Consider the following 23,522-nt stretch of genomic DNA (forward strand, 5'->3'; position numbering starts at 1 on the left):
TTGAATCCGGTCCTTCTGAACTGTGTCCACCCCCAAATTCATATGTTGAAGCTCTAACACCCCCTGCCTTAGCATGTGACTGTATTTAGAGATGAGGCCTTGAAAGAAGTGACTAAGTTTAAATGAGGTCTGATGGGTGGGTCCTAATCCAATCCGACTAGTGTCCTTATAGAAAGAGGAAATTTGAACACAGACAACAGGGGTGTGTGCACAGAGGAAAGACCATGTGAGGACACAACGAGAAGGTGACCATCTGCAAGCCAAGGAGAGAGGCCTCAGAGGAAACCAAACCTATGAACACCTTGATCTTTGACTTCTAGCTTCTAGAACGTGAGAAAATACATTTGTTGTTTAAGCTACCCAATCTGTGGTATTTTGTTATGCAGCCCTAGCAAATGAACACACTGGGCTAATGCATTTTTCCAGACAGCCAATCACAGACTGTATTGAGCGTATGTTAGTGTTTTTCCCTCTGAAGACTATTTTCAAGGGGTCGTTGATATTGCACTTCCTGAAGCCAAGGCTGGGCAAAGCTGGTCCTTTTGTTCCAGACCAGGTGGTGGTACGCTTGAAGTGGAAAGTGCCTGGCACAAATGTAGCAAAGAGCCTCGGGGAGACAGGTGGGAGCCAAGGCACTGACCCACCTACCAGCTCGCACAGGCAGCTCTGGAACCTCACATTTATAGCCCAAACTTGGTGCAAGATGCCTACCATGTGTCACTTCATTTAAAGCTATGGCCTCTGCAGCAGCAAACTTACGGTTCCCTTGGCAAGTGGCAGGTCTCCTCTGATAGTTTGCAAAGGGAATTTTGACCCAGGCTGAACTACTCTTAAAGTTTTGGATGTATTGCAATGTAGTTTATCTATCTTGCATGTCCCATACAAACCAATTCATTAATTCATTCAACACTCATTGAAGACCTACTGTGTATCAGATTTGACACTTTGGGAAATAAAGAGATGGAGCAGTCATGGGCCTCATGCTCAATGAGTTAATAATAATCTACTCAGAGAAATTAAACACACACCTAAATAACTATATTCCAAGGTTGAAAGCACAGACTGGAGCTGTATTTATGTTAGTGCATGCACACATACACAAACGTAAGTATTCTTATTTTTGAATAGTTTAATTGCTCCTACCACGTAGCAAGGCATTGTATAAGGTGTTTTAGAGTTCATATGTCAAATCCATACTGTTGAAGAGGAGACCCTTGTCCCACACTTCTACCCTTCTAAATCCATGTCCCCATGCCTTCTAAAAGAAGAGTTATCTGTCTGATTGGTGAGGACCCAGGACATTCATAGGGCCATTTTGCTCATGGCAGGGTCATTGTACCTTAAAGATCAGCCCCCTGGCTGGGGCTACCTGATTTTCTCCTGTCACGTGGGTAGGAGGCTTTCTAAGGGCTGCTCACCCAGCTCTGTCCTCTGTCCCACCCTCCTCAAGACAGGTGAGAAGCATATATAATAGTCCGTGTCCGTCTTAGCTCAGCTCATTGTATTTCCTTCTGACAACTCTGGCCAAGAAGCCCTGCCAATGGCCCCCGAAGGGCCGTGGTCATGCGTACTCTGTGCCTTGGGCCAGGACTGGTTCCCTCACCTGCCTCTCTAATCATTCCCTTCTACATCTGGACCTGGGGCTGGGTAATGTGGTATAAAGAACACAGGCTTCAGGGTATGCGGCCAGCTTTGCATTCTAGCTCTGTGGCCTTGGGAAGATTATCTAACCTGCTTTTATCAGCTTCTATTTCTGTATCTGTAACATAGATATAGTAACATCTACCTCACAGAGTTGCTGTGAGGTTTTCAAGAAATAACATATGTACAAGCATCACACATGTGTAATGAATAGTTGGTGTTAGGGTCTTCCCTTAAGGTCAGAATTGCCTTATACTCTTCCATGAATCCCCGCTGAGCACTACAGTCAGAACTCATCTCTTCTTCATCTCTTACCTTTTCCATCCTTCATGGAGGCTCCTGATTAATTACATCTCTCCCTTGTTCTGCATTACACTGAATGCCCCTGGATTATTATATATGCTTCTTGTCTGTTTTGAGACACCCCCGCTAGAATATAAATTCCTGAAGGCAAGAAATTTTGTACATTCGTTTCACACTGAATCCCCAACTCTAGATCTTTGCCTGGGGCATAATAGGAACTCATTAATTATTTGTTGAATGAATGAATGAATAATGAATGAATGACTCCTCTGACCTCTCTCTCACCTTCCTGAATCATGTTTTTTCTGTTTCTACTTCCCCAGGGTAGCCTCATTCATCCACTTCCAGAAGACACATGTGGCCTCATCCATCCACTTCCTGAGGAGCCGTGCATTTTGAAAACATTGCAGTTACATTCACTAACTGTATATAAGGGGACAGGTAATCACATAATATATGATAAGTGAATGGAAACTTCTTATCGCGCTAGTTCTCAAAAAAAAAAAAAAAAATCACCTGTTCCCCTTATCCCAGATTGTGTGGGTGTGTATGGATAAGCCTTTCCCTGTGGTATTTTTAAAGTTCTTTAAGACCTTAAGGATGGGTTAAATACAGAACATACTGAGGCCTTGGGTTGGCATAGGTTTGTTCCCCCACAGCCTGCAGGATGGGAGATGCTCCTGGTTACAGGACTTACAGACCCCAAAGCAGCTGGGGCTGCAAGAGCCTGTGTGTGTTCTCCATCTCTTAGGCTGTTTCTTAAAGCCTGTGAATCTAAAATACTCCTCAGCAGCACCCAATCATTGCTCATATTGTCCGCAACCTCCCTTCCCACGGCGGGATGGGAATATGCATAGTCAGACGCGGCAAGGGCAGGGCCCCTTTCCCACTCTTTCCTTCAGTCTTGGTCAGCTCTGTCCTGTCGGTGTGTCAGGAATGGGCCTGTGCTAGGGCCTCGCCAAACCACACAGCTACGTGCCCTTGATCTCCACCTTCGGCCCTGAGAGACTAGATCCACGCTTTGAAAACGATGCCTTGTCTTTACCTTAGGCCTAATCTAGTTGTGAGATGGGGCTTTCCTCCTCACCCCATCCCATCCAATCCAAGAGAGACCATTGTCTCCAGGTGGAATGATGGTGGGGGTGACAGGGTGGGGGGTGAGGCTGAGGTAAGGGGGAGGCAGTAGTACTGTTCTGCTAATAAATATATCAGAATAAAATTTTGCAATGAACACGTGGTAAGTACCAACAGTAAACAGTAAACTAGGAACATGCATTTGGACTGGCTAGAAGAGAATGAAGTGAATGTCAACTAAGTTTTCTGGGTTCACACTAGAGGAAATCTGGGGCAAACCCATCACCCCACCTGTGAGAGTGGGGCTGAGATTTGGTATGCCCTTTGGTGACCTAACAATTATTTGGAGCTCATTTATTTCTATGATTCTTGATATAAGTAATGTCAGGAAACTGGCTTTGCTCAAGATTCAGGATGTTTTGTCTTCCTGCAGGTTTCAGCTCAAGAACCATCGATCCTCAGTTGTCGTAAACCATTGTGGGATCTCCTCTGAAGTCTCCAACCCTCCCTGACTTCCTGTCATAAAAGCTGGGACTTTCCTATCTCCCTTCAAAGAGTATGGTTTTGCATTTTCAGAGCTGAACGATTCTTGGACTTACAGCATTTCTGAGTCCAGGTTTAGGTAAATGTTGATTGATTTCTTCTTAGGGAGCCCATCTAGCCCTGGGGCCGGGGAGCACTGTTGGCATCTGGCTTCGTGTGTCATTCAGATTCAGGCTTGCTAGCAATCCCTCTGCCTGCCAGACAATGACCTCAATCTCTGTTGCTGTCCCCAGAATCTCACACAACCCTCAGTTTTCTCATGTGTAAAATGGGAATTTTAAATCTAGTTCCAGTGCCTCCCTTGTGAACACCAAACAACAACAACAAAACAATAAAAAGGATTTTATAAAACATAAAGCTCTACGTAATTATTATTTAGGACACCACATGTTTATTGAATAAGACATAGATGAGGAAAAAAAGGAAAAATATGTAATAGGAATTATTATTTTGTGTTTGGGGGTCAAATAGTTATAGGAGGAGTAAAAGCAAAGAAAATGGGTTTCTTTACTGCAGGAGTTCCCAGTGTCTTTGGTATGCTAATATGTATTGTAAATGTCTAATATAATTTACATAAAACAGGCAGCGGTTCTCAGTGTAGGTGAACTCCTCTGCTTCTTAAAAAACACAGTATCTCTTAGAATGGGTACACCTCCAGCAGTTTGGGAAACACTGTATTGGGTAAGTTATTGTCATATTGTGATTGCATCCAGGTGGCTCAAGGCCAGCCCAGTGCAAATCTCATTCTTAAAAGTGAGGACAACCGAGCTCCCTGCCCTGGAGATGGAACTGCAGGCTCAGTGTCTGGGTGAGTCTGATTAGTCTCATTAGACTTATTAGTTCTTCTGGTTCCCTGATGAATCTTTCCTTTGCTTTGCCAGGCTCCATCACTCCTGGCTCTGATTTAAGCTTGAGTTGACAGGGAGCTGCAAGGAGGGGCTTTCCCAGGGCTTCTCAGCTGCCCAGTGTTGTCTCCCTCTTGCTCCTGCAGCTTCATAACTGAATCATGGTTAATTCTGGGCCAGAAAGACCAGGCTCAGAGCTCTGTTCTCTGCCAAAGCCAACCAACCCAAGCCGGTCTGTGTGCCCTTCTCAGCATGTCGGCAGGAACTTGTTGGACCAACGTGCAGGAAAGATGCCTTTCTCCCTTTCTTCCTTCTTCTTTACTCCTAAGGTTGCAAGAATTTGATTTGATTTTTCAAAATCCTTTTATGTTTAAATTACAAATTAAATAATGCTCGTTGTAAACATTTCCAATAATACAAATGTGTATAAGGTTGAAAAGGAAAGTTTTCCTTGTTTCTCCCTCATCGCACGTACTTCCATCCCCAAGCATGTAGTGTACATTGTTCTAGGTCTTTCTCTTTGCACATGTGAATAATTGGTAAGTAGATTTGTTCGTTTGTTCATATATTTGGTTAGAGGCACTGCAACTTTCCGATTTCACTCAACAGTATTCCATGGACAACCTTCCAGGTCAGTGTATAAACATGAAATATCTTTTTCTTATTTTTTTAAAGTCAAGTTTATTAAGGGAAAATTTATGTAAAATAAAACTCACCCTTTGTAAGACTACAGTTTGATGAGTTTGGACAAAGTAGACAAACAAGCAATCCAACCAAAATCCAGGACACACTTGTCACCACCAAAAGGTGCCTTTCCAGTCAAATCTCTTGTCACAGCCCTAATCCCTGTAACCACTGACCTGTTGTTTTCTATCCCTATAATTTTGCCTTTTCCAGAATCCCATATAAATGGAATTATTCAGTACGTAGCCTTTTGTGTTGGCCTCAGCCTAATGCATTTGAGATTCATCCATGTTTCTGATTTTGGTAGTTCATTTTACTGCTAAGTAGTGTTGCCCTGTACACAATTTGTTTATCCATGCAGCAGTTGATGGCCATTTGGGTTGTTTCTGGTTTTAACACTTGGAATTGTCAGTCTTTTAAATTATAGGCATTCAAGTAGTATGTAGTGGTATTACACCATGGTTTTAATTTGCATTTTCCTAATGACTAATGATGTTGCGCCTCTTTTCCTGTGCTTATTTGCCATTCATGTGTCTGCTTTAGTGAAGTATCTATTCACTCCTTTGGCCCAGTTCTTTCAAATGGGTTGTTTGTTTTATTATTATTGAGTTGTAAAAGTTCTTTATATATTCTGAATACAAGTCCTTTATCATATATGTTTTGCAAATATTTTCTCCCAGTCTTTGGCTTGGTTTTTCAATTTAACATTGTCTTTTGAACAGCAGAAGTTTTAAATGTTTGGTGAAGTCCAATTTAACATTTTTTATGGTTTGTGCTTTTTTGGGTCTTAGTTAAGAAAAAAAAAAAGAAGTATTTTGTCATAGAAACAGAGTAAAATGATGGTTACCCACGGGTAGGGGGTTAAGGAAAATGGAAAGATATTGCTAAAGGGTACAAAGTTTAAGTTTTGTAGGATGGTAAGTTCTAGAGATTTGATGTACAGCATGGTGGCTATAGTTAATACAGGATTGTATACTTGAAATTTTCTAGATTCGTTTTTCAGTGTTCTCACTGCAAAAAAAGGTTAACTATATGAAGTATGGGTATGTTAATTAGCTTGACTGTAGTAATCATTTCACAATGTATATGTATATCAAAACATCATGTTGTGCACCTTAAATATGTGAAATTTTTATTGAAAACTTTTTTAGTTTAAAAAGAGAAATCTTTGCCTCATCCAAAGCCACTATGATTTTGTCCTGTTTTCTTCTTGAAGTTTAATCGTTTTAGCTCTTACATTTAGGTCTATGATCTACTTTGAGCTAATTTTTATGTATGGGGCAAGGTAATGGTTAAGCTTCATTTTCGTTTGCTTTGCATATGAAAGATCCATTTTTCTAGTATCATTTGTTGCAGAGACTGCCTTATTTTTTGTCATGACTGTGTAATGTTTGATTGAATGGAGGTTTTGTGATTAATTCAACCAATCTCATATTCATTGAGCGTCAGGCTGTTTCAAATCTGAGGCTGTCATGAGCATCCTTGCACCTAAACCGCCGAGAAATGGCACGTGCATGTTAAGCGTTGATGGATACCGCCGGATTATTCTTTAGTATACACTCCCACCTACAAGGCCTGAGCAGGAAGGCTCTAACTTTGACTAGATTTATTGGTGTAAGCCTTTTACAAATCTCCAATAGTTTCCTTCTGGAAAATTCTAATAGCCTGTGTTATTGGATTTTGAAAGATTAAGAGTCCTTCCAAAAGGGTTTGAAGAAAAGGTGATAATTTCTGCCTCAGTCACTTAGGGTCACCTCATAAGAAACAGGCTTATAAAATGCATGGTACTTGGGAAATGGAAATTTACAAAAAAACTGTTTAATAAGTATTGGGGCCTTATAAATACCTCTGTGCCGGAGCCTCCGGAAAGGGTAGAGATTCCTGTAGTAACTTGCGTCAGCAGTGACTCGCCCCCCAGTGGCCTGAATGTGTACGTTCAGCATCCCTTATGCAGGCCTCAGCTCAGGGGGGCAGTCTGTCCACAGACCCTCACTTTCTCAGCATACTCATCAAAGCTCTCCCTTGTACCAGGCCTGTGCCAGCCAGTTACATGTGCAAAGGCACAAAGGGGTTCTGGGAAATGCAAGTTGCTCATTGTGGCTGGAACATCAAGTTATGACACTTTTCCTACTTTCTTTTATTTTGTGATTTGGTGTGATTCAATCAAATTGAACTCACATTGTTGAAGTTCTATTATTAGGTGACGGGGACAGTCCTGGGGGTCATGAGGGTACACAGAGCTATAGCACAGGCACCCCATCTTCAGGGACGTTAACACAGGTTAAATAGCAGTGCAAGGTGGCTTAGAAGCAGTTCAAACACAATCCCAGCAGGTGTCACAAGCAGGACATACTGATATAATTTGTTCCAACGTCACGGTCAGTGGTGAAATCTGTATGCGGAGAGAAGGACTAAATCACGCTGGCTACTCAGAAGAGGAATCTGAGCTGGACGGTGAAAGTTCAGATTTTGGCACCAAGTTACTCAAAAGTTACCTTCCTCCCAGGTAGACTACACCTTTCTCCAAGCCGCCAACACCCCAGTGCTGGGGCTGTAGGTTTCAAGAGCTAACAAGAGCAAGCCTTAGAATTTCCTGGTTGGGTTTAGCCAACAATCACAGAAATTTCCGTTCCACATTTTGAGAGCAACTAATGGGCGTGCCTCCTCTTTAAGTTGTCCTGTTAATTATGAATGTGCGCCAAGTATATGCTTTATGCTTTCAAAAGCTTTTCTTATAAATTTTGTATCAGTTAGCCATTGCTGCATAAGAAAACATCTCATCATCCTGTGGCTTCAGGACACTGAAGGCAGAAACAACAGCCATTTTATTTGCTCATGAATCTGTAATCTGGGCTAGGTTCATCTTGGCAGTTCCTTAGCTGGTCTTACCTGGGGTCACTTCTGTGACTGCCATCATCTGGAGACCCCGTTGAGTGTAGATGATCCAAATTGGCATCACTCTCATGTCTAATGCCTCATCTGAGATGGTCAGCTATTTGGGGGGCTGGCTGCTTCCTCTTTCCTGTGGTCTATTCAATAGTCTAGACTTTTTTTATGTGGCAGTTGGCTTCCAAGAAAAGGCAAAAGCAGAAGCTGCCAGGCCTGTTAAGGGTATAGTGTCACTTTAGCCACATTGTATTAGTCAAAACTAGTCACAAGGCCAGCCTACATTCAACTAGAGGGGAAATAGATTCCACCTCTGTTGGGAAGAGCGGCGTGTGCGTACAGGGATGGGAGAGGTTTTTGCTGGCCATCTTTGTACCCCATCTATATCATGGCTCCCTGGGTTTCATTTTTGCTGTCTTAAATTTTAATTCATGTATGAATCATCTCATGTTCCCTTATGTAACCTTTTCAACAAACCTTTAAAGGGAACATGCTTCCATTTTATGATGGGAAAACTGAGGGTTAGAAAGATCAGTTTGTCCACTGTCACAGCAGAGCTGGAAGTCAAGCGCATCCGGTGCTAGAGGTGTGGAGTGTTGCCTTGTATTATGCCTTCACCCGCCTCCACCTTCCCCCAGAATGAGGGTCAGTTACTGGACCCCAGAGTCCAGTAATTACCAAACCATTTCTGAGGCACTGGGAGTATGTCATGTAAATTAAAGCAGAATGGACCACTCTGTGGATTCTTCTTCTTTTTTTTTTTTCTTTTTTTTTAGATTTTATTGGGGAAGGGGAACAGGACTTTATTGGGGAACAGTGTGTACTTCCAGGACTTTTTTCCAAGTCAAGTTGTTGTCCTTTCAGTCTTAGTTGTGGAGGGCGCAGCTCAGCTCCAGGTCCAGTTGCCGTTTTCTAGTTGCAGGGGGCGCAGCCCACCATCCCTTGCGGGAGTCGAGGAATCGAACCGGCAACCTTGTGGTTGAGAGCCCACTGGCCCATGTGGGAATCAAACCCGCAGCCTTCGCAGTTAGGAGCATGGAGCTTTAACCACCTGAGCCCCGGGGCCGGCTCCTATTTTAATCATTTTAGTAATCGAAGCATCTCTATAACAGGCTTTCTAAACTCGAAAGAGGTATTCATTTAAGGATGCAATGATTTTTATTTGGAGAATTTTGTCTGGCCAAAGATGAAGTCCATGATGCTATTTCTCCAATTATAGTTTACTTTCCAATCTGTTGACTCTTTTCATTTATTTTGCTTTGCACGGGAAAAAGTTTGCAGCTTCTGGAGAGAGAATAAACACTCTTTCATAGAAAGAGCTGTTTTTGAAAATATATTACCTCCCTCTTTACTGAATGATTAAAGAAAACAAATCCAACGTCAACTATACATTCATCACCCCATAGGTGAAAAATGTCACAGACTGAATTTATCACAGAAGGATCTGTCTCCACATAAATTCAGTTTGAATCCGAAGAGCTGATTCTGTGACGCTGCAGGAGATCTCAGTTCCGATCAGGTAGATGCTGGTGGATAATCGATTCGGAAATCTGTCTGCCCTTAAGGACAGCTTCTAGTGAGCATTGAGATTTGGCTGCCTTTTCGTCACTTCTTCAATAACCACTTACCTCAGTCTCCAAAAAAGAAAATTCTGACATCTTAATTTTAATGTGGGCATTTGATACAGTGCTTGAGATAAATATAACCCTGTGTAGTACGGAGAAGGTTTAATGGGAAATGGTTGGCATTCTTTCTTGGTAAAGGCACGGGAAGAGGAGAGAGAGAGAGGGAGAGAGAGGGAGAGAGAGAGAGAGAGAGAGAGAGAGAGAGAGAGAGAGAGAGAGAGAGAAAGCAAACAGCCGCTAGGAAGACAAAAGCAGAGATAAGCAAGGCTCCACGGCAACCTGGAGGCAAGGCTGCTGAGAACTTGACACTTTCCAGACCCCAGCCAGCATGGTTGTCCTGAATCCAACGACTTTGGGAGTTTATCTTCAGCTTTTCTTCCGCTTTGTGGTGTCTCAGCCTACTTTCATCAATAGTGTCCTCCCAATTTCGGCAGGTAAATGATGACCACAACTTTCCTCTCTTCCATCTGTTGGGGGAGGAGGGAAGATTGTTTTGCAACATGTCCTGATATTGTTCCCATTCTACTCTTGGTGGAGGGAGGCTGGAAAGGAGATGGCCACCCGGGGCAGCTTCCTGTCACCCGAGCTAGTCTTGGAAGCCCCTTCTGTCCTTGTTCCAAACAGCCCCGACCTGGCTGCTCAAAGCCACACACCCTTTAAGAAAAGGGTCTCCCCCCACTTCTCATTTGCTGCCTGATTTCATTTTGCTTGGGGATTGTGGGGAGCTTAAAAGAAGAGATGGAGTGGAAGGCAAGTGAGAGAGAAGTGAGTCCCAGATTATTTCTATAAATATATCCGTGACGCCTTCTGAAGGGGGCTTGACTCAAAGGGGGTGTTGTGGAGTAGACCCGCCTCTGCCCTAGCTCAGGTGGTGTCAGCCGCCTGCCGGGACCATCCCATCGAATGAAAAGGGACTCCTGTTGATTCTCTGGGGGGCTAAGGGGCCACCATGCAGCCTCAGGACTAGGTCTTCCGTTTCTCCAGCCCTGTCTGCTTTCATGTTGTGCTTTCTCACTGGACTTCTCTTCAGCCTCAGCTGAGGAAGCGGGAGGCCCTGGGTAAAGGGAGCTTTCTGGGGGGAGGTGGAGGGGCCTCCAGAGTGACTGCCAGGCCTGGAGCTGGGTGTCTGCCAGGTATAGCACTGGGAGATGGAGGGAAGGGGGCTTTTTCTGCCAGCCTGGTCACCTTTTCTGAGGGCACCGGGCTGTTGCCCATGTCCTGTCTGACCAAGAACAGGGGAAGTATTAGATTACCAGCATGGCCTATTTCAACCTTTCTGAGGAAATGCCAATGTTTCCGGAGGGCGTGAGGGAGGCACACAGACCCCAGGCTTTGCTGCCTGTCTCCTCACGCCCCCCTCAGATCACCTCAGTCACCCCTGGCTCTCCCCAGAAATGGCAGTTTTAGTCACGTGCTCCTACGTGAATCTCATCAATACGTTAACTGAGGCAGAAATTTCACTCACTGCCTTTGCTGGAAACACGGGCTCTCAGAGGGGGCATGTCTCTGAGTCTAGCTCCCAACCCCTGTCCATTCATAAAAACCGCTGAGCAAGGAGAGGTGCTGTCAGTGTTTGTGGGCCCTGAGGCAAAGACTAAGAGAAGGGCATGGGGCTAAATATAAATGTGTGAGTAACTGAAGGAGGGGGAATGGGGCTTGTGGAGACTCATGGGTGGTAGGCAGGGGGCAGGAAAGGTGGGTGGTTGCACCACCACGGGAGGGGGGGGAAGGTGCCAACATGCCCCCCACAAATTCAAGTTGAGACCGCTAGGCTTCTTCTGGGAATGAGTGGGTCATTATTGCCCTATTTGAGGGGGAAGCTTCATAGTTAATTTGGTCTAACTTGGTGGTTCGTAACTGTGTTTGGGCCATAGATTCCTTTGAGAATCTGTTGGAGGCCCAGGCCTTAAGGAAACTCAGTCCTCTGGTTCTATCCCTGCCTCTGATGGGCTCTCTGACTTCCCGGAGATCGTTGGTGTGAGACTGTCAGCACCGTGTGGGCAGGGATTGTGTCTATCTTGTTCCTTTTCACTGTATCCCCAGGGTCAGCACAGTGCCTGGCACATGGTAAATGAAGGAGTAAATACTTTTCTCATCTGTACATTATGGTTCGCCATCATTTTGTATCACTTAATTTAGACAGAGCCAAAATGGCTAATGAGTTCTGAAAGCCAGAGGAAAAAGAGCCTCTGATTTGCTTTGAACTTCTTGCCCTAGAGAGAACCCTGGCACAGCTTAGACAGTTCTCAGGTGAGACTTGGTAGAGATGGTACCAGTCAGGTTAACAGTAGGAGAAAGAAGCAACTCTGATGGTTCTGATGAACAGACTTGAACGAAGGGATCGCTTTCAGAGGTGTGGGTGGGGTTAAGAGAACCAAAAAAGAAACGTTGAGAAATTAGCAGCCCCAGGAGGCTTTTTACCTCCCCTGCGCAGAAGAGGAAATGGGGAAGTGCATCCCAGGTAGATCTGAGGCCTTGGAGGAGGGACCCCTGGGCAGGGCCTGGGATCACAGAGGGACCCCAGAAAGGGGAGAAGAAATACTCCAACCTCTGTCTTCTCCAATTCGGTCACCTCTTGGCAGTTGGCCAAACCCAATCTGCCCAGGCAGGGGAGGTCCTTGATATAGTGTTGGGGTCAGCCCCTGGAGTGGGGGGACGTGGGGACGTAGAATAGCTAGCCCATAGGCTCTTCCTCATGAATTGCTAGGTCCAGACCTTCTGGTTGGGATCATATTCTTCAGACATTTGGTAAAACAATGGGGTAGAGCTAGGGGGGAATCACTAAAGTGACAGCTCAACAGAACAAAAAATATCTACTTTCTTCTATAGAGTCACTGGGCTTTGTCTGCTTCATTTCGTGGCCACGGTTTCCTGACAGCACAGTTCACAAATAAACTTATGTTCTGAAATGGTAACTTTTCCTTGACACAGGAGAACTTTATTCCTTTGAAAATATTTTCCAACAATTGGATGTGAAATAGTCTCTGTTCAGAAGCTGGTAGATTTTTGGTCTTCTGAAGAAGACAAGCCCTGTGCACATGGAAAAAAGGGCCACCAGGAAGATCTTTTCATTCCACCCACCATGCCTTAGTGAATGCCTACTGCATGCCTGGCACTGTACCAAGTGCTACACGGGGACACAGAGACAAGTAGGAGGCTGCCCAGAGGCACTGGGGGAACACATGGTCCCTCACTGCTGAAATACAAGCAGCACAGGCCCAGTTCTCCAGAAAAGGGCTGTGATGGATGGAAGAAGGTGTGTAGGCTGCTTCTTACCTTCACACTCGCCAAGAAAGACAGTATTCCAACAACGCCAGACACTGCACCAGCTATCTGGATCAGATGCTCGTTACCTGGCAACCTCCACTGCCGGGTCCCAGAGGAGAACCAGGAAGGGAGCAAGAAAGCATCCAAGAGGCCAAAAGTGATGACAGAAATCTGAGCACTAAAGCACATGCATCTGATACACAGAAAACAACCTCAGGCCCTGACTCCAAGCCTATTACCTCTTACTTTGGACGCCATTCTAACAGGCTTAGATAGCAGGTTTCTTGAAGCGTAGTGAATGAGCAATAGCACATTAGTTTGCGGGGGGGAGGGGGGAAGAGGTTCGGTGCACTGAGGCTTAAGATATACACAATGACAACAACAAAAAAAGACAGCTGGTAAAATGGATTACAAGAAAAATAATAAAGAATTAGGGAATAGTGCTGAGATCAAAAAGAATAGTAGACTGGAATTATTTCTGGAACCTCGGTTCTGTATTTAACCCCTGGGGGCATCACTGACCTAGAGCACATTACCTGGCTCTCACTATGACAAAGACGGAATTGTGCTTACTTTGCTTAAGAAGACAGATAAGTGTCATGTATATTTTAGAATAATTTCTATTGAACGTGGCCCTAAAATTGTAAACGTCAGGAATCCTAACTCGGGTATATTGTTTTAACCATCGCTGGGGAATAAACCAGTCACACTCAATGGCTTAAACAACAGTCACTTATTATTGACGTTCATGTGTCTGTAGGTCAACTAAGGGTCAGCTGATCAAGCCTGGGTTTGGCTGGTACTGGCTGGGCTCACTATGGGTCTATGGATTGACTCAGCTCCAACATCCATTCACAGATGTAGCTCAGTAGTTGTACAATTTCTAGTATGTGCTGGCACAGACCCAAGGACAATAATATTTATAGGCAGGCAGACCTTCCACACACTTCAATTTATGTAATTCTCATAGCATCTCTGGGATGGATGTGGCATCACTCCCACTTTGCAGATGAGGAAATAGAGGTTCAGAGAGGTTAAGTGACTTGCCCAAGATCACACAGCTGATAGGTGGGAAAGCTGGAAACTGGAATCCTGCCCTCTGAATCTAAGTCTGGGGCTTTTACCAATGTAGACCAAACCTACTTATGACCATGGCTAAATAATGATATTAGCTGTTAAATTCCCGTAGGCTACCCTTCTATCCTCTGAAAACTCAACTCTAGATTCTTTTAAAATTTTTATTTTATTTTTCAATTACAGTTGACATACAATATTATATTAGTTTCATATGTACAACATACTGATTAGACATCTATGTAACTTACAAAGTGACCACCCCAATAAGTCTAGTACCCACCTGGCACCATACATAGTCATTACTGGGTTCTTTCTTCTCCATTCCCTCCTACCTTCTCCTTAGGATAGCAATGCCCAACCTCTTAGCAAAAGATTAGAGGTGACTATACTAAAGTGTGCATGACTTGCCAGGAGACTGGTTTATCTTTCCTTTGAAGGTATTTGTGTTTTAACGGGTAAAAATTCTAAGCCAGAGTATCCTCTAGTAAGATGAGCTTCAACCGCGGTATTTGGGGGCATGAGGCCTTCCTGGGGTCAGAGACTACCACTTCACAGATATGCCCTTCAGGCATTGGGAACCCACCTACCCTATACCCAAACAGACACATGTGGCTTCCCTCTTCCAATACAGGATTTCTCAGGCAGGCAGGAGCTCTTCAGGTGATGTTTGGGTCAAGTTCGCAGAGACAGGGGGTGAGAAGACCCAAAACCAGTCCTGTGGAGTGAGTCACATGGAAGAATATGAATTCTGTCTGGGTGCCGGAATCTTCTCCAGTTGGCTGGTGGGATATGACCCATAGAAGGCGTTTTGTGTCCTATAGGACCTGATGTCTGGCTCTGTGCTCCCCTGACTGGAAGCCAGCCAGGCCCCCACTTGGGAACCAGTCATGTTTTTGGCAGTGGATTATGGGCCATTTATTTCTGTCTGATGTTGATCAGCTGTTGTTTAATGTTCCATAATGCACTTCCCAGCCATCTCCTCCGATTTAGCCCCCCATATTTCCTCTAGATAATATAATCAGTGAGGGTTCTTAAATGAGAGGGCTCTCCAGGGGTCCCATCTTTGCCACTTCTCCCCATCCCATCCTGCGAATAAAGCAGTAGATTCATCTCCAGCTCAGACACAGAGAGAGGTGGGTGTGAGAGGTGGGAGGCTTTCCCTGCAGATATCCAGGGCCGAGCCCCCACACTGCCATTCACCACATGCAAGCCTACTGTCCTCAGATCCACAACCATTGCTGCCACACCATACAGAAACAGTGCAGCTCTAGAATGAGATGCTTTACAGAAGCCCAGTGTCCAGGCTAAACAGACTCAATAAATCAGCATCGCTGGGGCATTTCGTCAGGTACTGAGAGTGTTAATACTGTCTAGGTGATTCTAATGTCCAACCAGGGTCAGCCAGCATCAGAACCACCTAAAAGGTTTGTTAAAACACAGACTGCTGGGTCCCACCCCCAGAGTTTCTGATCCAGTAGGTCTGGAGCGGGGCCCAGGAGTTTGCATTTCTAAGCTCCCAGGTGGTGCTGACGCTGCTGGGCCACAGAGCACATTCTGAGAACCACTGGTCACGTTTGCCTCTCTGAGTTCCTGTATTAGTTTCCCATGGCCACTCAGTGGTCACATTGCTTTCTTCTGTGTCACATCTTCCTCTGCTTCTTTCTTATAAAGACACTTGTGATTACATTTAGGGTCCATCCAGATAATCACCCCAAAAGTTAAAGATAATCACTTTAACTTTTTAGTTTAATTACACCTGCATATAAGGTAACATTGATAGATTCCAGGAGTTAGGATCTGGACCTCTTTGGGGGCCATCATTCAGTTTATCACAGTTACCTTTTCCACTGGGAAAGTGTTCCCTAAGTGCTTTTTTAAGGGACATCAGAATCAAAGGTACAGGTGTATAAACAGTCTTCATTTGGGTACAAGTACTTGATTTGAGAGGTGATCCCAGTAGGGCTTGGGAAAGCAAGACAGGGAAGGGCAGGCAGTCAATACCAGGGGGATTCCTGAACAGATTCCTGGGGAGCTCCGGGAGACGGGGCACTGGGATATTTACCCACCAGCTCTTGGGGACATGCTTGCCCGAGCAATCCCCATGGCTGGAGAAGCCCTGTGGCATAAGCACAGGTGCCTGTGGCAGGAGCTGGAAGCCCATAGGGCCTCATGAACACTCAGGGATATGGGCAGGGAAGAGACAGCATCTGCCACAGATACTTGCCAAGAGCAGCTGTGGTTCTGCTGGCCCTCACACAGTCGCCTGCCTGCCCCACCTGCCATTTCTGGGCAGTGGCAGTTACGCTCAGCACCCCCTGCTCTGATACAGGAGCTGGGATCCGGTTGCTCTGGGAGCCCCATTAGCACGAAGAAAGCTGCCTGCCCTGCACTGAGCCCTTTCTGTTTGCTAGACTCTTTTTAAGAATATGACTTCTAATTGTCAAAACAATTTCACAAGCCATTACTACCCTACTCCCCCCTCGCCTCGATTTTACCAAAGAGGAAACTAATGTTCAGAGAGGTGCAGTCACTTGCCTGAGGTCACACAGTGCCAGGGCCAAAATTCCCAATCAGAACTTTGTGACCCCCAAATCATTGCAGAGGCAGAATAGCCTAGTGGTCAGGAGTTGGGCATCTGGTACCACACAGCCTGGGTTCAAGTCTTGTATTTCCCTTCGCTTTGTGATGTTGGGCAGGCAAATCACCCACTCTGTACCTCAGTTTCCCCATCTATAAAATGGGGCTAAAAGTAGGCTTTAACTCACAGATTGGTTTCAAAGATTAAGGGGCCTAATTGTGAACATAAAGTACGTAAAATAATTTCTGGTGTATGATATATAAACCCTTTCTATCATTTTTTTCCAGAACCTCACAGTGTCTGTACCCATGCCAAGAGGACATAATTGCCCCTAAGATGCAGTTGTGTCAAAAGGCAAAAGTCCCAAATACAACCCAAACAATAACTTTGCTTAAAATATACGACAAGTTAAGGCAAAAAAAGGGGCTCAGCTTTTATTCATTTTGCATTTGTGAATCAGTCCCTAAAGTAGGGACATGTAGACCAGGGAAGGAATCTCTTCTCGTGGTGGCTGGCTTTCCCCCATGGCTTTAAAAATACACCTGGCCCTAGTCCATCTCCCAGCCCAGGAGCATTCAGCTCCATTCAAACCTGCACTTATGTCTCCACGGCAACCAACATAAGCACAAACGTGACTGTGTGTTAGGAGATGTGACAGCTGAAGGAGAGGCCTCGTGGCTGCTAAGGGCTTTGCACTGTAAACCAGCTGGGGTCTGAAACAAGAGAGAAAAGAAAGAAATACGAGTGCAAGTTGAACAGGCTTCTCCGTTCCTTTCCCCCACTCGTCCTGTGGTGCCGCACACCTCACCCTCTTGGTATCTTTCTGAGAAGTCTGGAGAAAGCCCCAGGAGCTTTCCTGCTGCAGCTGGTAGTTCTCTATTGGGACACGTGCTTCAGGAGGAACCTTCCAGGAGGCTCAGATCTGGCCTGGGGCTTCTTGGGGACCCAGGATTGGAGGGAATGGGGTGATGATGGCCATTCTACCTGTAGAGACCTACCTGCCCGACTGGGGCTTTCTTACTTTCCTGTGACTGGGTTTGTTCAAGTGTTTGAACTTGTCCGCGGTGTGAGGGGCCTGTGAGGTAGGCCAGTATTGTTGAGGCTTGAAACAGGGTTGCCCCTTTGTGCCCGAACAGAAATCATCCCTACAGGGAGAGCCCCCAAAAGGCTTCCAAATTCTCTGTGGTCATCCAGAAACCAAAGTCTCCACTGCTGAGATTAGTGTTTAGGATTTAGGGGGCCACCAAGTGAGGACAACAACCCTTTCCCCTCTTGTTCGTCTTTCTGAGAGCTGTGTCAGACAAGGTCATGGTAGAGAAAGTAAATGGTGGAACAGACCAATGTTCTCTGTGTCCAGGGAGCAGCAGCATGCTGAGGGAGCGGTGTGGGTTTGGGCGACACGCTCCTTCCCTCTCCGTGTCCGCCCATAGAACGTGAGGAGTGGAAGGCCGAGATGGCTGTCTGGACAGGCGGGCCCTGGAAATGTTTTTCCCAAGTTGAGGTCTGAGGTAAATGGTTTCTTTTCTTTGTTTTTCTTCAATTATCTGAGTCAACTGCTTCGCCTGCACTTTCTCTGCTGGGCAGCCCTGAACATAAGACTACAGCTGCCTGACGTGCGTCGCCTTGGCTGCCATGGTGATTGGCACTAAGGTTCTCCTGTTCAGGCCCAGCTAGAAGGTGGTGTGCGGACACTGACTAGTCAGTGGGTTTCACAATTTGCCTGTTTACTAATGGTCTCTGAGAGGTATTGTGGCACCGTGCTAAGGCACTGAGGTAAAATTCAGGGCACTTGGGTTATTTCTCTGGAACTGCCGGTAGCTGCTAGGATACACGTGTGTGTTGGACAAGTCATTCGCTCTCTGTGAGACTCAGTTTCCTCATCTGTAAAATGCAGGAATGGACCAGATTTCAAAGATCCTTTCAGCCATAGACTTTCTCTGACGTTGTGGCTAACACGTTGCTTGCTACTTTACAGAATTAGCGCCTACACAAAGAAAGGGCGTTGGCACAGGTTTCTCTTCTGAGCAGTGGCACCCACGTACCCATGATGTGAGAGTGAAAGGCGTGGGATTCTCGTTCAGACAGCTCTGCCCTTGAGTAAAATCTCTCTGATCCACTAGCTGAATGATCTTGGCCACATGGACTTGGTGTCATTTCTTAACACTGCAGTTTCCACCTCTGTAGAATGGGGATAATAAGAATATCTTCATCAGATGGCAGTGAGGATTCAACAAGCTAATAGATACAGAGCTTTGTGCTGCGCCTGGAACATAAGCCCTCAGTTACTGGTTGCAGCATCGTGTGAAATGGTGGTGAGAGATTTGGAGTCCAGGCCACTTGCCTCCTCCTGGGATGCTTCACTTTTCCTCTAATCCCACCTGCTCTTATTCTGTGGCGGGGGCAATTTGCTCACCGTGCTGAAAACCCAGCTTCAGAATTCAGAGTTTCCATCAAAAACCCAAGGCTGAGCAGGGGAGATCGCAGGGTGTGGGCTGTGGAATCGGAGGTCTGGCTGAGAAGCCCTGCTTCGTAGGACCTTAAATGTCAGAGCCTCAGTTTTCCACATCTGGAAAAGGGGGGTATAAAATTAATAGATGGTAATTGTAGGAGTTATTGTGAGGATCAAAGGAGAAAGCATGGGAGGGCCTAGCTCTGAGCTAGTGGACTGTGTACTGAGGAGCTATTGTGCCTTGAGGGGTGACACTGGGCCTTCACCCCTGGGAAAGCACAGGCTCACACACCTGAGGAAAACAGCAGTGTGCTGAGTCCTCAGCAGAAAGGCCGACTGATGGGCAAGTTCCCCCATAGGCAGCGCTCCCTGCTGCTGTGAGGGAGACAGCGTCTCATGTCCCCAGACAGGGGTGAGCTGACTGGGAAACCCTCCCAGGCAATGCAGTCCTGAAAGTGTCCACCCTTTGGAAACTGTGCAGGCCTGTGAGCAACCTAGCTGGTAAAACCAGCTGCTCCCCTCATCCGATTCATCCACATCAGGAGAATGGGTCCCTCTGTCCACACAGCATCTGTGTTGTATAGAATGACAGTCTTGCCCATTCAAAAATGGACAGCAGATGCCAAGTCACCAGGTCTGCCAGGGTGGGTCCTCCCGGGCAATCAGAGGAAGGTGATTAAATATGAAATTTTCAATGGAATGCCCACAGATGGTGGTTGATTTGGCAAAGATGCTCGGTTTTCTGGCCATGCACCCGTCTTCTGCCACTTTGCACTTTGCTCCTTTTTATTTTCTACATGAGACAATAACATCCATTAAAATTTGTTCATATTATTATTATTACTACCATGTATAAATCTGTCACCCTGTCTCTAAATTAATTACGATTATTGCTTAAGCTATGTCACTTTTGATATACTTCCCATCAATCAAATGACCAATAGTTATTGCACCTCCTACTATATACTAACTATTATATTGAATAAGAAGATTCGTAAGACAGACTAACTCAAGTATCACATAGTCTATTTGTGACATTAAAATAGCACAGATGAAATATGAAGTGAGGAGCAATGTACATCACCATTATGGGGTCTTGGATTCACAAGTAGTTGGCGTTTACATGACAGCAGAGCAATTACGATACGGAGACAACTGGTCTGGGTCCAAGTCACAACCCCGCCACTTATCTGGGCACATCTTTGAGCGTCAGTTTACTGATCTGTCAACTAGAGAAAATGTTAACAAGGCTGAAGCCTCCTGTAAGCCAGTGCTTAGCACATGTTACGTGTTCAGTACATGTTACTGAATATTGTGATGGTTGATGTCTGCAAGCTACACAAAGGTAATGTTTTGGGTTTTATTTTTTGGTCTGCTTTAGGTCACAGGTAAAATGTCTTCTGGAAAACAAGCAAACAAACAAACTTACACCTTCCACCAGAATAAATTACAAGTGAATTAGGATTTAAATGTTTGCAAATCATCCAAAAGCACATCAGTAGGGGCCAGGATGAATAAATCATGGTTCTTCCAAGTGAAGGAATATTATGTAGCCCTTGGAAGAAACGTGGATGCATTTTATGTAGTTACACAGAGTGATCGCTTAGAAATACGATAAAGAAACTGAGAAGGACTATCTGTACAGTATTATATTGCAAGTAATCCTTTGAGTAAGAGGGGAAATTATTGACCTACCTGTTTGCTCTGTATGCATAGAATAGTCACGGAAGTATACACAGGAGACCAAGCAATTAAGAATAAATAACTGGAACTGGAACAGGCGTGGGAGAGTTTTCGTGTATACCTTATACATTTTTGAATTTTGAATAACATAAATGTATTACTTATTCTAAACAATCAAACAAAGTCCTATAAACACATACAAAACAGCGCTTCTCATCTGGAGCACTCTCTTTAAAAGTCTGTTAGGCCCAAATTAGTGATGGGAATTGAGATCTCAGAGAATTTCCAGAATGGTAGAATCGTACAGTTATAGTGCTGCAAAAAGCCCAAGGTTCATCTCTCCTGTTTGTTCACTTGAGAAGCTCTATTGCTCATTTGAGGTCAAGAGGGTCAGCCTGAGGCCCCCACTTTCTGGAATTCAGGGATTTGAGTGACTCCGTGAGACCGATGTGTAGAAATGTCTGTCTGTGCCACTGGGCAGCCAAGGGCTCCCAGGGACCCTGCTCCCTCCTCCCCACCTGCTGTGGACCCTCAGACAGCAAATACTAGAGGTGGTGGGGCCGGAATAGGGGGCTCTAGGGAAAGGGTTAAGTGAGCTACATGGTTTCGAATCACAAGTGTCCACAGAGCTAAGATATCACCATGGAAAAATGAAGGTGTGGAAATGTAATGATTGGAAACACAGGGTCTTTCCACTCAGCCCCAGTTGTCAGAGGGTATTGGAAATAACCCACCCTTTGGGCCCCATGCAGCTGGACGATTTTGTCTCTGACTTACGGCCAGATCTCCTGAATAACTCTAGAATCTTGGCCTCTCCTGTCAAGCCATAGCAAAAGATTTAATAGCGCTCGCTGATTTATGCTGGTCGCTGTAATCAAATTCAGAGCCAAGACGCAGCCAGCCTTGGGGCGGCTTCTTGATGTTCCCTTGGCTCCTAATAACATTGTCTCCTCCTTCCTCTCTATTTACCATGTGCCATTTGGTCAAATTAGAAGTTGAACTCACAAGAGCAGATGCCTTCCTCTAGATAAGGTCCAAAAATTTCCCTTGTGGGAGGAAAGAGGGATGGCTTTGTCTCCTTAAATCTGTGCATAACCAAAGGAGTCACTGTTGATATATGACTTGCTGTAAAATGATGACCAATATGGGATGCTTTTCCTTTATCCTTGCAGCTAGGGCAGACTTTTGCGCCTCAAGGCATCTCTCTAAGGGCAGAGGAGAACGTCCTTCTTGCGTCGTGGAGATTCAATTGCTTGCTCAGGGTCTCCTGATGAGTGGCTGCAGGCTCCTCCCGGCAGCGCTGGTGCCCCAGCTCTGTGCAGTCCCAGGGGCTCTCGGCTATGTGCCAGGGCGGGTGTTGGACCGACCCACCCCCAATCCTCACCCTTGTGAAGGTATCTTCTGGCTCTCTGTTGCCTACTTAAAATTATTCTGTTTTGTTATGAAAATTTTCAAACATTAAAAAAAAAAGTGGAAAGAATTGTTCAGGGAGCACCAGGATGCCCACTGTTATGGGCCAAATTGCATGTCCCCCAAAATTAATAAGTGGAAGCCCTACCCCCAGTACCTCAGAATGTGACTGTGTTTGGAGATAGGCCTTTAAAAAGGTGATAAGGTTAAATGAGGCTGTAAGGTTGGGCCCTAATCCAATCTGACCGGTGTCCTTATAAGAAGAGGAAATTTGGACACAGAGAGACACAATGGATACTCACAGGGAAGGCCATGGGAGGACACAGCTACCGTGTGTCCCTGAAAATAAGACCTGCCGGACAGTCAGCTCTAATGCGTCTTTTGGAGCAAAAATTAATATAAGACCCGGTATTATATTATGTAATAAGACCTGGTATATTATTATATTATATTATATTATATTATATTATATTATATTATATTATATTATATTATATTATATTATATTATATTATATTATATTTATTATATTATATTATACCTGATCTTATATAAGACCCGGTCTTACAGTAAAATAAGACTGGGTCTTACATTAATTTTTGCTCCAAAAGACGCATTAGAGCTGATTGTCCGGCTAGGTCTTATTTTCGGGGAAACAGGGTAGGTGTTGGTAAACTTCACCAGCCCAAACTGGCTGAGACGACACCTGACATCTTTTTCTGAGGTCCCCTGCTCATTGTCTCTGGCTGATGGGGACATGGGGGTGGGAGGTCACCACTTAATGCCGGTAACGAAATCTCCAGAAGTCTCCAGGGTCAGACATCTAGACTCAGTCCTAGCCTACTACCTACTGGCTGTGTATGACTTTAGGGACGTCTCTAAATCTTGGAGCCTTGTATGAAAATGAAGATAACAGTGCTACTCCGGACCTTGTGGGGTTGCTGTGGGGGTCGGAGGATAGCGAATGCCAATGGATGTTTCCCATAGTTGGCATCTCACTACTGGGTTAGTGACTTCATCTAATAAAAATTTATTTTCTGCTCCCCCAACAGTCCAGAGTCCCTGGTTGGGGGCAGCCCACTTCCATGTTGGCATTCCGGGGTGTGGGCCCCTTTTCCATCTGTGGCTCCACCATCTCCCAGGGCTCAGGCCTCTGCATCCAGGCAGCACCATTGGAAAGAAGAGTTACATGCCCCCAGCTATTCTCACCGCAGTGGGGGTTGGCAAGTACAGCCACTTCTCAGGGATAGATCTGGCCTGTGGAAAGGGGGAGCACACATTTGGGGGGAGTACTGGCTTTCCCAGTTTAGCCTCAACTGAGGAGGTCCTGTGACGTAAAGTCAATGGTTGGGAATTAGGACTGGAGAGAGCCTCCTGTCAGGACAGGTCCAGGTCTGAGGGAAAGCATGCTGCTCCCAAAAGCTGTGAGAAAGAACAGCAGGAGGGGTGGGAGTGAT

At 45.4% G+C, this 23,522-nt stretch overlaps 1 protein-coding gene across 5 annotated transcripts in view; it reads left to right on the forward strand.

Annotated features, from left to right (window-relative positions):
- Nucleotides 1-890: 890 nt before the first annotated feature.
- Nucleotides 891-23,522, forward strand: part of COLQ (collagen like tail subunit of asymmetric acetylcholinesterase) — a 59,293-nt gene continuing 36,661 nt past the window's right edge. The window contains exons 1-3 of one of the 5 annotated variants that reach the window (XM_074312820.1): nt 2,259-2,385; nt 3,452-3,640; nt 4,275-4,369. In XM_074312820.1, the coding sequence (XP_074168921.1) occupies nt 4,345-4,369 (25 nt within the window). In that variant the 5' untranslated portion in view covers nt 2,259-2,385; nt 3,452-3,640; nt 4,275-4,344. Of the gene's footprint in view, nt 2,386-3,451; nt 3,641-4,274; nt 4,370-9,436; nt 10,036-23,522 lie in introns of those variants that run through there. The other 4 variants (XM_074312821.1, XM_074312822.1, XM_074312817.1 and 1 more) reach the window with 4 other exon arrangements.

This window comes from Rhinolophus sinicus, linkage group LG10 (genome assembly GCF_036562045.2).
Source record: "Rhinolophus sinicus isolate RSC01 linkage group LG10, ASM3656204v1, whole genome shotgun sequence".
Classification (NCBI taxonomy): Eukaryota; Metazoa; Chordata; class Mammalia; order Chiroptera; family Rhinolophidae; genus Rhinolophus; species Rhinolophus sinicus.